This window comes from Trachurus japonicus, chromosome 9, assembly GCF_045865225.1.
Source record: "Trachurus japonicus isolate A0001 chromosome 9, Traja_1.0".
Taxonomy (NCBI): domain Eukaryota; kingdom Metazoa; phylum Chordata; class Actinopteri; order Carangiformes; family Carangidae; genus Trachurus; species Trachurus japonicus.
The window spans coordinates 1,587,566-1,601,767 of NC_140915.1; the positions used below are offsets into that span (position 1 = coordinate 1,587,566).

Consider the following 14,202-nt stretch of genomic DNA (forward strand, 5'->3'; position numbering starts at 1 on the left):
CCGCCTTTCCGAAGCCCCGCCTTTCCGACAATAGACTTCCATTCATCGTAATAGCGGGGTTTTCTATTTTTTCTAAAGATCCCGCTATTCCGAAAAGGCTATTGGGGGAAACCCCCAGTGCGCAGTGCGCATTGATCCTTTTTTCCTTTTTGGGGTCAAACGGATCATGTGCATAATTAACTGCAAAACAAGCAAATACTTAATATTAATGACATATAATGTTCATTATGCTTCTAGCCTGTCTAGCCTCTACCTGGTCTTTTTACTAATCTTAACCAACTCCTTTCTTCATTGCCTAAGCCCAACCAAAGCATCTCCTGTCAGCAGCCTCGCGCCCGTGTGGGCTCAAGCCGGGTTCAGCCGCGCTCGAGCGGAGCAGGGGGGGAGAAAAAACGGTAACACTTTACTTGAAGGTGGCGTCATAAGAGTGACATGACAAGTGTCATAAACATTAAGTCAATGTCATTAAACATTTATGACTGTTGTCATTAAGTGTCATTCGTTTTTGTAATGACAAGTTGACATTAATCAAGGTGACATAACCAGAAGTCGTCTTTGTCATGACAACTTGACATTAAATTTGTTTGGGATGTCCTTATTATGACAACTTGACATTACTCAAAGTGACATTACCAGAAAAGGGCCTTGTCATGACAACTTGACATTAATGAAATATTTTCTGTTTTGTTGACATAATGATTATTAATTAGATGTGCAAGGTTACAGAACAAATCTAGCACTTGGTCATTGTTGTTTGACAGGATGTGGACAGGATACCCAAAACTGACTGTCATGACACCATTATGACAGTGTAATGAAGAAATTCTCTGGCCTCAAGAAAAGTGGTAGCATTTTTATTTGTCATTAACATATCATGAAGGATAAACTGACTGTCATGACACAATTATGACAATGTAATAATTTTTTCACATCACGTAAAACAGAGATCAAACATTTTTGAAAGCTTGAAATTATGAAAACAATTATACTGACAATAAATAAAAAACAAATATTTAATAACAGTGTCTAAAAAACCCATTAAAAAAACATGAATAAATCATTCAATTTCTAGGTGGAATTTTATGTCAAGGCATGCCTTGACCTCAGCTGCAGCGCTGCAGTTGTAGCCGGGACGGTCTGCAGGCCCCGGCTACACTGGTTGTGTTCTGACCCAGGGGTGGGTTCACACTCAGGTTTATTCCTGTATGATGGCGACATAAAACAAAATGGATGTGAGTGAATCTTCTCCTACCACAAAATAAATAAAATAAATTTAGCAAGTAGACTAGTACATGGAGGACGCACTACCACATGCACACCACACACACACTCACTCACGTACACACACACACTCACGCACGCACACGCACACACACGCACACACACACACACGCACACACACGCACACACACACACACACACACACACACACACACACACAGGGAGAAATCGCGGCAAAATAACTTTGTCTCTCCTGCTCAAAACGGTTCTTAAAACATGCTACTCGACAGAAAACACCACAAACACATCTCCAAACAGTTTTACATTAACATTCTTTCGATAAATGAGCATTAAAACTCATCAAATATAACTTTTTCGTCCCTGAGCCTAGACTACATTACCTCAATCAGTCAGGAACAGTGCAGACTGACGAGAGAAAGGGAGCTACATGCGTCATATCCGCGAACTTTCAAAATAAAAGCTTGGACTTGTCCCTGCAGCTATTTCATAGCTGTTGGGACCAGTGCCCGGTGCGATTGCCCGCAGCCCTAATTATTTTAGGCTATAGCCTACTCTGCACAGCACAGGCAAATGCCCACATCACCACAGGTGGTGCTTTACAGTCTTTACAGAATTTAAAGAATTTTCTCAACAGGTCTAACTTGTAAAAACAAACAAACAAACAAAAAAAGAGCTTATAATAAATCACACAAATCTTCCTATTATTCAAAGATTGGCACGGCGGCCTATTAACTCTTTCGCGACCACACTAATTCCTCAGCACATCCGCTCAGGACCACATGTTTTTGGCTATTTGTTTACCTTTTTCTCACGTTGAACCGAACTCTGTACATCACCTAGAAACAAACGGTCGTGTCACATGATTTCTCAGAAAAGTCTTCCTATTGTGCTGTTTCACTTCCCTTTGCTGACGGTGCTTGGTGGTTAGGGATGGGAATCGAAACCTTGTATTAATTCTTGGGATCGTGTGCGTGTCTTGCTTAACCCTCTAGGCACCAAAGCCACACTATCACGACAGGCAGCATTCTTGGATAAAACAGCCCGTATCTTTAAATCTACTGCCCTATATTGTTACTGCTTGGTACCACTAGGTGGCGAACACGTTCAGATTCAATCCTGACGTCATTTGTGGGTGTGTTTTTCTGCAAAATATCGGAGAAAAAAAAGTTTGATTGGCGCACATCTTTTACTCGCGGAGCTCACGCAGCTCGAGCCGACCATAGTGATCTTTAAATCTTGAGAAACACTGTGCACCCCCCCACACACCACACACACACACACACACACACTCGTCATCAACCCCCCCCCCCCCCTCCTCATTATAAATGAGGGTGCTTAGTGTTTATATCACATGTCACTGTTTGTTCTCCCAAAATAAAGTTTGTGACTTGTCTGCGTGGAGCAGGAGCTGACAGATGCAGCTGACGTGACGTTTCCTCATCACTAAACCTGTGAGCCTCCAACCGATCCTCCCTCCCTCACATCGTGAGGACAGGTCAACGTCTCCTGAACAGGCTACTGTCATGTTCGTGTTCCAAGGATGAGGCCGTGTTGATAGCAAGTAACTTAGTTTAATGTCTCACGTTCTCAACAACATACATGTGGCTCCATGCAGTCTTGCTCTACTTCGTTATATGGTACGGTAAGCTGACTACTAACCAGTACTGCCGCCTAGCGGTCAAACATGTAATAACATCCAATCATAACATCCCCCCTTTTCTAAGGTAAAATGCATTAACATGAATTATCACATTAGCTGTCAGTTATTTCAACCATTTCACATTCAGCATAACTCTGCAACACATAAGCAGTATAAACAGTTTATATCAGATAGCATAACTCATATCTAAGCCAACACTAGACCATTTAGAACACATTCACAACATCAATCAATATACATTTTGTTCAACATCTTTAACATGCATATTGAATCTTCATTGTTTATAAGTTCAGTCTATCAGGCTTTCTGATTTCTCTTGTGGACCTTCTTAACTCTGGTTCGCTTGGAGTAGGTGTGTGAGAGTCAGTGTTACAGTCCATAGCAGGTGTGGGAGTTACCTGAGATTCACCACAGGTTACACTGAGCTCACCAACAGTCCCTTGAGGAGTCTTTAATAGACTGCGACGATTGCGTCTGAGGATTTGTCCATCATCAGTTTTCACTGTGTACAATCGTGGAGCAACTTCTTGCAGGACAGTTGCTTTTGCACTCCATCCATCAGCATCCTCAATCCTGACTGTATTGTTGGTAGTCAGTGGAGGGAGATGCCTGGTTGTTCTGTCATAGAATGACTTTTGCATCATTTTCTGTTGTCGTAGCTTATGTTCAATCTTTGAGTGATTCTTTTGCTTGAATTTGTCGTTTTGATGACACGGCAATGTTGTTCGTAGCTTCCTCTTCATCAGCAGTTCAGCTGGTGATAGGCCGCACTGAAGAGGTGATGCTCTGTAGCTCAATAAAGCCAGATACGGATCCAAGTCACTATCAGCTGCTTTCTTTAGGAGTTGCTTGAGAATGTGAACTCCTTTTTCAGCTTGCCCGTTTGACTGTGCATAGTGTGGGCTTGACGTCACATGCTTGAAATCATATTGCACTGCAAACTTCTGCCATTCTTTGCTGCTGAAGCAGGGGCCATTGTCGCTCACCACGGTGTGTGGGATGCCATGCCTGGCGAAGATAGATTTAGCATGTGTTATGACACAAGTTGATGTTGAGCTTGCTAGTAGCGCCATCTCAGGGAAGTTTGAGTAGTAATCCATTACCACTAAATAGTCTTTACCTCTGAGATGAAACAAGTCCATTCCTACTTTGTGCCATGGTGCTGTTGGCACCTCAGCTACCACCATAGGCTCTTTGCTCTGCTTGTTCCTGTGTTTCTGGCATGTTTCACATTTACTTATAAGTGTTTCAATGTCTTTGTTCAGTCCAGGCCAGAAAACCGTGTCTCTCGCCCTCCTTTTGCACTTTTCGATGCCGAGATGGCCTTCATGTATCCTGTGCAACATGTCCATTCTCAAAGCCCGTGGAATAACAATCCTGCCCTTTTTCAACAGCAGACCGTCCACAGTACTAAGCTCACCTCTGACATGGTAAAATTGTGGACATGAACCAGCTGGCCATCCCTCATCCATGTTCTTCATGACATGCTGTAGCTCAGCATCCGTTGCTGTGGCCTCCGCTATTTGTCTTGACTTTGTGTCAGACACAGGCAGTGTAGCCGACACCATGTTCACGTGACACTGTATGTCTTCGTCTGTCGCACTCACACTGTCGCCTGTAGTTGCTCTGGATAGGGCATCAGCAAGGACTAGGTGTTTACCTGGAGTATATATCAGTTGATACACTCTTTCCACAAGCCCCAGTTCTTCACAGGCTCTGTCACCCAGAAGTGATTCACGTCCCTCATTCACAACAAAGAAGGATAGGTGGTGCACTTTTCCTTTAACTGTGACACTCAACCTGCATGTGCCCAAACATTTGATTGGCCGCCCATTGTAGTCTTTCAGTCCAGATTCTTTTCTTTTTATTTGTGGCTTATTTTTCATTGCCTTCACATCACACGTGCTTATGAGATTTTCTTTCGCACCAGTGTCCAATCTCATGGTGACTACAGTTCCATTTATCATTAGAGGAGCTATCCACTTATCTTCTCTAGTGACATCATTTACATTGTCTGGCTTATTTATTTGTTCACTTTCACAATTCACCATTCCAACAAAGAACGTGTCACTGAGATCAGGCTCGTCTATTAAGTTTACAGTTTTTTCTTTTTTCCACTCTTTCCGTTTGGAGAAGCATTGTTTAGCAAAATGATTCTTGCCTTGGCAACTGGAGCATTGCTTACCAAACGCTGGACACTGTCTAGGCTTGTGCTGTGAGCCGCAGCGCTTGCAGTTTATCCTCACGTCCTCCTGCTGTGCAGGCCGGGTCTGTGTGCGCCGTCTCCGCTGATACGACACTGCTCCGACCGCTGCCGCGCTGTCGCTCTGCGCCGAGGCGACTGCAGACATCTCGCTGAACGTCCTCACGTGCCTTTGGGACAGCTCACTGGCCTGGCAGATCTTAATGGCTCCTGCCAGCATCAGCTCCATCTCCCGTAGTAGCCTCTCTCTGACCTTTTTATCCGCCACACCGAAGACAATCTGGTCCCGGACCATGGAGTCCGTCAGCATTGCGAAGTTGCAGGACTGGGCCTTTAGCCGCAAGTCCGTCAGGAAGCTATCAAAAGGCTTATGTTGCCGCTGTGTACGAGACCGAAACACGTACCTCTCGTACGTCTCGTTCTTCTTCGGAGAACAGTGAGTATCAAACTTGCTAAGCACTACATCCAACTTTTCATTATCTTCAGGACTGTCAAACACGAACGTGTTAAATACTTCTATGGCCTGTGGCCCTGCTATTGTTAGCAGCAGCGCTACCTTTCTTGCTTCCGGCTTAGCCTCGAGTCCCGTAGCTGCGATATACAGGTGAAACCGCTGTTTGAAGGTGCGCCAGTTCTCGTCGACATTCCCCGTTAGTTTCAAACTTTCCGGTGGTTTTAAATCCATGTCGCCCATTCGAGTTTACTCCTGGTACCATGTCATGTTCGTGTTCCAAGGATGAGGCCGTGTTGATAGCAAGTAACTTTCATTTAATGATGATGTTTAATGTCTCACGTTCTCAACAACATACATGTGGCTCCATGCAGTCTTGCTCTACTTCGTTATATGGTACGGTAAGCTGACTACAAACCAGTACTGCCGCCTAGCGGTCAAACATGTAATAACATCCAATCATAACAGCTACATGTCTATTCTTTGTGTTTTTCTCTCTTTATTTCTCACCACCTCGTTCCAGGTTTTGCTCGTAGCCACGTGAAATGGTGCGCCCTGTTGGTCCTATTAGATTTAAAGCAGAACTATGCTGGATTTCGGCTGTAATTATTGTGGCTCAGAGTCACTGTGATGGTAGAGTGACCTATTATGAGGTGAATGGGGTCTAGCCCAATGCGCTCACCCCCCCCACTGGCTGAAAACCGCACTTGCAAGATCAGTCGTCCGTCTCGGTGTTACAAATCTCGTCAATGGATAGAAGTATCGCGAGAAACTGCCTTACGGCAGTACGAGATAAGAACGCAGATGACGTCATGCATGTCACGAATCGTGATTGGTTTGAGTTCGGAAGGACGGAGGAAACCATGGAAACATGAAATGTTTACTGATGAAGTTCAGCTTGTGGCTAACGGGGAGCTAATGCTAACACAGACACCATGGGTCTTTTATAAGATAATGTAATAGCCTACATCATGACACACAGACACACACACACACACACACACACACACACACACAGACACACACACACACGCCTTCGCGTTTTGGAACCTTTATTCATGTGTGTGTATGTCTGTGTCTTTGTGCCTGTGTGTGGCCGTATTAGCGTTAGCTCCGTATTAGCGCTAGCTCGGTGTTAGCGTTAGCTCGGTGTTAGCAGGGTTTAGCAAACACCCTCTCTACCTTCAGCAGTAAACACAAGCACGTGTAGGGGGTGGGAGGGGTGGAGGAGGTGGTGGCGGCGAGTTTTTTTTTTACGACAGTGACATGTGCCTACCAGAACTGTGGGGGAGCTCCGGAGAGGGGAAAAAAAGAGAAACCAACGAAGGAGCGAGCTATTTCCGGCCGACTTGCATAGTTCTGCTTTAAGCGCAGCATTTGATCCTGTAGATCACAGCTTACTCCTCGGCAGGCTCAGGGACTGGGTGGGCGTGACGGGCTCCGCCCTAGCTTGGTTTGCATCATACCTCAGCGACAGATGTTTCTTGGTGGCCGTCGGTCCCTACAGGTCAGACTCCACCCCCTTGCATTGTGGGGTACCTCAAGGCTCTGTTCTGGCCCCTCTCCTGTTCGCCCTGTACTGCTCCCACTCAGTCACATCATCAGTAAGTTTCCTGGCATCTCCCATCACTGTTATGCAGATGACATTCAGCTCCATTTTTCATTTACACCTGATAAAATACAGGGCTTCAGCACCCTCCTGGATTGCCTGGCTGCTATTGAAGGCTGGTTGGCAGCCAACTTCCTGCAGCTAAATACTGCAAAGACTGTGGTTCTAGTCATAGCCTCCAACTGTGTCACAGCCAGGGTACAAGACCAACCCGGACCACTCAAGGACCACATCTACACCAACATCAAGAACCTTGGAGTGCATTTTGACTAGGGCTGCCACGATTAGTCGACTAGTCACGACTACGTCGACTATTAAAATCGTCGACAACTAATTTAATAGTCGATGCGTCGTATTTTTATTTTTTTTTAATTTTGTTTTTCTCTCAAAACTGCTGGGGCACCTTCCACACACGCACCCACCGCTGCAGCCGCGCACCACACATACACACGTGCACTCACTCACTCAAGGTGAGTTTACAGGTGGTCTCTCTCTTTTCTCTCTCTACCTGTCTTGTCCCTCATCAAGCGGCACCGGTGTAACCCCCCGCCCGCCCCCCCGCCCCCCGCCGCCGCCGCTCCTCTCCCTCTCTCTCCCCCTCTCTCTCTCTCTCTCTCTCTCTCTCTCTGTCATTTTAAATGAGAAGCGATACCAGGAGCGGTACCGCCGCTCCATCGTTTTAAGTCACGGACTGAAAAACAGCCGTTCGTCATTTAAAAATAAAATCGCGGACTTTGAGACCGGGTGTTGGAGAATACTGGAACGTTACCGCGTCCGGTCACAGCGTCCTGGTCACGTAATGAGCGCTCCTTAACGAGCAAGTCTTCTCTCCCGGCGTAAATCTACGTCAATATTTTCCGGTAGCTTCTCATCACAGTCCACACCTTGCAGAGTTTGAGCTGCACCTCAGTTTCACTTGTTTTCATTTGACAGTTTCACACAGAACTTTCTTTTGAGTCTTTCTATGTTTCTCCTTCTGTGACAGTAAAAAGGACATTTAAATTTTTTCAGACAAGACGGTTGTCTTATAAACTATTCGATTTTTTTTAACAGAACGACTCCTATTATTTACAATGAGCACAAGTTATATTTGATTGAAAGGCCTACCAAAACTTTATTATTGTGAACAATTCCTTAGTTTCAGGTGTCCACCTCATTTTATTTAAATGTAGCTATGTTTAATGCCAGAGACAAATGAAGGAAAGACAAAAAACCTTTAAGTATTTATTTTGGTGTTGTTTAGGCCAGTGCCTTATCCTTATTTTACTCAGCTGTTTGCACTTTATGCTACAGTTAAAGCTGCATATTTCATTAAAAGTTTAATGGACTACCATCTTAATTGTCTTTATTTTTAGTTAGCATATACCTTAAACACTTCAAGCTGAAAGCTAATGATGGTATATAAGAGCAGCTGCATGCTGGTGCGATAATCTGTATGTTTTGCATTCAATTTACGTATGATCCGATTAGTCGACTAATCGAAAAAATAGTCGGTGACTAGTCGACTATCAAAATAATCGTTTGTGGCAGCCCTAATTTTGACAAATCTATGCATCTAGAAAAACATGTGAAAACCCTCTCCCGAAACTGGTTCTTCCACCTGAGAAACATTGCCAAGCTCCGTTCCATAGTTTCCCATTCAGAACTAGAAATGTCAATACATGCTTTCATATCATCCAGACTGGACTACTGTAACTCACTCTTCACATGCCTTAATCAGTCATCCATCGACCGCCTTCAACTTGTCCAAAATGCAGCTGCCAGACTAGCCTCGTAAACCAGTCTCTCGTGGAAATGCATTTCATTTCTGAGGGAGAGTCTGGCCTCATTCCCCCTGTCTGCGTTTGGGGTGGGCGGGAGCTGGGCGGGAGTAGTAGCGTTGACAGACAACCCCTTTCAGCCAATCAGCAAGTTGGTGTAGTGACGGGGCTTTGCACCAGTCGGTCCCTGATTGGCCAACGTGCTGTGTCAATCACAGGGTTGGGAGGGTTACTTTAAAAATGTATTCCGTTACAATTACAAGTTACCTGTTAAAAAATGTAATTAGTAACTTACTCTAAGTACCACAAAATTAAAGTAATGTAACGGATTACTTTTAGTTACTTTTGGATTACTTTAATACCAAACATATGCAAATTAAGTCACACAGCCATCACGCATCAATCCACGTAGACAGGTTTTGCACAGTGGTTTGCACTTTGCACAGATAAGTCTTAAAATAAATGTGTGCATTGCAACACCTTCTCATCACAATCCACGCCATCTACAGTTCACAGATCAGCTGTTATTAAAACACAACTCATCAATAACAGGATCGTGATATTGGACCACCGCTCACATTAGCTACACAACAAACCTTTATCAATGAATCCACACTCAAACCGAAGCAACAATAGTACTCAACAAGCTATTATTACAAGGTTTACAACAGACAACCTGGGCTGTGTGTGTGTATGTGTGTGTGTGTGTGTGTGTGTGTGTGCGTGCGTGTGTGAGTAAGAAAGAGAGGGAGAGAGAGAGAAAGTCTGTAAAACCTGCTAGCTGTTAGCTGTTAGCTACCGTAGCTCAGGCGTCGGTCTCCCGTCAGGTAAAAGCTGCCGTTTATTCCTCAAATGAAGCTCGTGAAGTTGTTTAGCCTCTCTGGTAGAGTTATCCATCACTGCGGTTGAATTAACCGCTAAACTGCTGGACGTTAAAACCGAGGGGGCGTCTGTGTGTTTACAATTCACGAAAGCAACGTGAACTTACGTGCCGCTCACACTAGTAGAGTTACGCAAAGGGAGGCAGCGTAGCTTCAGCCACACACACACCGTACGGGCAGAAGAGGCAGAGCAGCTCTCTCTCCTCTGAAATACAACGAGACCACTCTCGTTACCACTCTGCACTGGTTACCGGTCCCGTTCAGAATTCATTTCAAGGTGCTGCTACTCACTTATAAAGCCCTCCACTGGAGAGAGGAGGGGGTGTGACTCACCATCAGTGGGAGACGTGTGCCTGGTACCACGCATTTTTTTCATAGCGTCCGGTGTCCGGTGGACACGGCCCCTACTGACCAACGGCCGTGTCCACCAAACACACTTTTGGAGTGGTCGCTCTCTCTCTCTCTCTCCCTCGCTCTCCCTCAGAACACTGCCGTTACCAGGTTACAAAACGAGCCGCCTGACAAGTGCGGCGCTGTTCCAAAAGTTGAACATATTTCAACTCTGAGCCTCTGAGCGCCACAACAAAAAAAAAACGCAGAGAGCTTTTTTTTTTCCCAGCGAGGGCGCTGAGTGGTGTGCACGCCGAGCTCTATAGGATCTGAATGAAAAGTAGACGCCCAGAGCGCTAAAAGGGCGTCCGGTGGACACGGCCCCTTTATGTCAGAAGAGGTATTTTTTTCACGGCACCCCTGACGCAGTCAGACGGCACCCCAGTGTGCCGCGGCACCCACTTTGAGAAAGGCTGATCTAAACTATATTGTCTTGAAGTTCTAAATGTGTTTTATACTGATTGTGTGATTGACTGTCCTTTTTAAACAGAGCAAATCATTTTTATACCATAGTTTTATTTTGGATGCTTGATTTAATTTACTTTGCACACAAAAACAGATTTCACAAAAACCAAAAGCTACCAGGGTCAAAATTATGAGACTGTGTCTGAGGAGCAGACTGAACACTGAAATACCTTCTGTCTTTTGTTGGCCATCACTGCTGTGAGTCACACTGATGTTTGTCCTGTGTACAGATGGAGGACATTTCAGATTTATCCTACCAGTGTTAAATACTGTATATTAATTAACAAACCAGGGATGTGATGGCACTAAATAGAGTCACATCCCTTACCATGATAAATTGTGGTATCAGTCTTGGTGAAACAGTGTCACTGATCTGGTTCTGTCAGGCAACAAAGATGGCGACGTCTGTGAAGGAGCAGCTGCTGCAGATTTTGAAGAATTTGGGGAACGAAGAGCTGAACAGCTTCCAGTGGTACCTGCAGGATGATAAATTACTGGATGGTTCCCCTGCCATCCCAAAGTGTGACCTGGAGAAAGCAACCAGAGAGAAAACAGTGGACTTGATGGTCGGCATGTACACTACTGACAAAGTTCTGCAGGTGGCGAGGTTAATTCTGAAGAAGATGGGAATTCATGAAGGTCAGTCATGGGAAGTGCAGCGAGTGTTTTACCTTTGTTAAATATCTTGGCTTTGTAAATATTTCCACAAAGAGGACAAAGTCAACTGGGTTGGTCCTGCTACTCCTCATGATTAATGATTCCCTTTTACCTTTGTTAAAGCAGAAGTAAGCGATCCGGTCGTTTTGGCTAATGCTGCGTTCCAGGTAGGCTTTTGAAACCGTAAATTACAGCTTCAAGTCACAACTTACGACTTTGTAGCGTTCCAGGCAACCCACTCGTGTTTCTCCAACCTGTTTTACCTGTGAAAGTCACTATAACGGCCACTCGTAACTTCTGACCCGTGAACTCGTACCAGATTGAACTGGTACCACTTCACAGGTCGGAAAAACACGAGTTACGAGTTTCCTTGAACGCACCATAACAGTCCTCGTCCCTACGTCACCACATTCAGGTGCATCCCTTGGCTGCACACACAGCCCTGCATGCCGTTCTCTCTTCTCATTGGATAAAAACTGTAGGATACGATAAATGTTTTCTCCTGGGCTCAGAGCAGAGCAGAGTGACTGACAGACCCGTGTTTCGGTCCAAACACTCTATGTAAGTGATTGCTGTCGGAAGATATAACTATTTAAGACTTATATTAACACAAATATATCACTTACTTCTGCTTTAAATATCTTGGCTTTGTAAATATTTCCACACAGAGGACAAAGTCAACTGGGTTGGTCCTGCTACTCCTCATGATTAATGATTCCCTTTCCTCCAACAGGACAAGACCCGTCAGCAGCAGCAACAGCAGCAGCAGCAGCAGCAGCAGCAGGTGAAGTTCAACACCTTTTGTGAGGGGATGTCACATTTCACTGTTGTAGTCATCACCATGATTACATGAATTTAGATCCAAATATTTCTGTGTTTAGATTCATTTACTGTGACCTGTTGTTACGAGGACCTTTACCTTATTTAGTCCATGAGCCAAGACCCCAAAATTGGCCTCCCGCAATCGAACGGGTGGACCGGTAGAGTGGAAACTTGAAAACTGTGTATAGCGCTTGTTCAGTATTATGCTGTTTGTTGACCACTCAGTGCCTAAATCACTTCAAGGATGTTTTTCCCTTTTATCAACACCCTACTGTAATAATAATAGACTTACCTCAGGAATATGTGAATGAAAATGTGATAAAAATTTGAATATACACATGAAATAGCCGACGTTTTTAGAGTGTTTTACTTCATGTAATTACTTACTTCAATTGCATGCAATAACAAGAACAAACAAATATTTTTTTACACAATTAAAATCAACTAAAGAGCTTGCTCCTTCTGTCACAAATAATGTGGAGCATACTGCCAGTACAGTATTTCAAGTGTCCCTCTGTCAATGACCTACGCCTGGCCAACAGCCTGAACGAGTTCTACTGCCGCTTTGAAAGACAATGAGACAGATCTGATATCCCCCACACCTCCAACCACCAGCCATCGATCAGCAACAGCTCCTCCACACCTGGATCACCTACACAGCCCCACACCCAAGTGCCACCCTCCCCCACACCTCTCACGCCTCTCTCCATCATAGAAATCAAATCAAATCAAAGAAGGAGAGGTGAAGAGACTGTTAAAACGGCTGAACCCGTGCAAAGCTGCAGGCCCAGACTATAACTGCTTTCTCACTAAAATTAGCGGGTCGACGCAAGTTTTTTCAACGCGGGTCAACCCGCTAACAATCGGCATTTGGCTCCTTTCTCATTGACCAAAATGAGCCGGGTCTGTCTGTCCGACCCCCGCATAAACCAGTCGCCCCGCTTTCATCTGCAGTGCGAGAAACACTGTGTCATGCCACAGCGCCCGCCACGGAGGACAGCGAGTCTGCCGCAGCCGCCTTATGACAGACGTCCGCGGCACAACACGTCAGTTAAACAGACTGTCGCTTCTTTTTTTTTCAATCTTTTTTGGTCAGTGTTCTTTGATCTTTTGATCAAATTCCAGTCTCAAATGCGAGCAGAGCTTTGTTTTGGTAGCCTACGTGAGACACAACTGGTGCTATGACGTGGCGTCACGTAACCCTCAACGTCATCACGTAAATTAGCGGGTTGACCTGGGTCTGGCATTCCCACTGCAAGCCGATCAGAGCCGAGCCGATTGAAGGCGATTTTAACCCACGTCACTTGCCGAGTGGTTTGACACTAGTCGGTGCACCCGATTGTTAGCGGGTTTAAACGGGTTTTTTGGCCAGTGGGAAACGGGTATATGTCTCCCCCTCCACCCTGAAGCACTGCGGCAATCAGCTGTCTCCGGTGTTCACACACATTTTTAACACCTCACTGAGAGACCTGTCATGTGCCAGCCTGCTTCAAGGCCTCAACCATTGTTCCAGTTCCCAAAAAGACAAGGATCACAGGCCTTAATGACTACAGACCAGTTGCTCTGACTTCTGTGGTCATGAAGAACATCACACAGGGACAACATGGAGCTGCCTGTGTGATTGGTTACTGAGTTTTATTAATGTTTACATCAGGCTGAGTTCAACAAATCAGTTTATGCTACTGTGATTTAAGTAGCCTAGTTAAATACTACAGTAATCATCATAGTGTATTGGAAGGGAAGACCATTTAACTCATTGAGTGCCGCGCTCCTTTCCAAAGTTTTAGTCAAGTGTACCGGCAAATTAGACCATATTTGACTTTTTATTTTAGAGCCATAGTGTATTCTATATTATTGCCACCAACACATACTGTAGCTCATTTGAAAGGTTTAACTTTATCCTTCAAATGGCCACAAACCGTTTGTTTCTACGTGCCTCCGTTCCTGAGAAAAGTCAAGCTAAACATGGCTGGGTTTCACCAAAATCCCTCCTTTTTTTCTAGAAAAGGAGATAGAGCGTCTTTTATGAAAGGTGCGCTGTTTGTGCCTGTCGCTCTTCAGA

At 44.9% G+C, this 14,202-nt stretch overlaps 2 protein-coding genes across 2 annotated transcripts in view; one reads left to right on the forward strand and one right to left on the reverse strand.

The window, feature by feature from the left end:
* The window catches only part of LOC146980466 (endosome-associated-trafficking regulator 1-like), a 537,750-nt gene that overhangs the window by 20,777 nt on the left and 502,771 nt on the right, over positions 1 to 14,202 (reverse strand). The window lies entirely within an intron of this gene.
* LOC146980467 (NLR family CARD domain-containing protein 3-like) overlaps positions 11,057 to 14,202 on the forward strand; it is a 65,969-nt gene continuing 62,823 nt past the window's right edge. The window contains exon 1 of the mRNA XM_085787891.1: positions 11,057 to 11,300. Within this exon, the coding sequence (XP_085644017.1) occupies positions 11,057 to 11,300 (244 nt within the window). The remainder of the gene's footprint in view (positions 11,301 to 14,202) is intronic.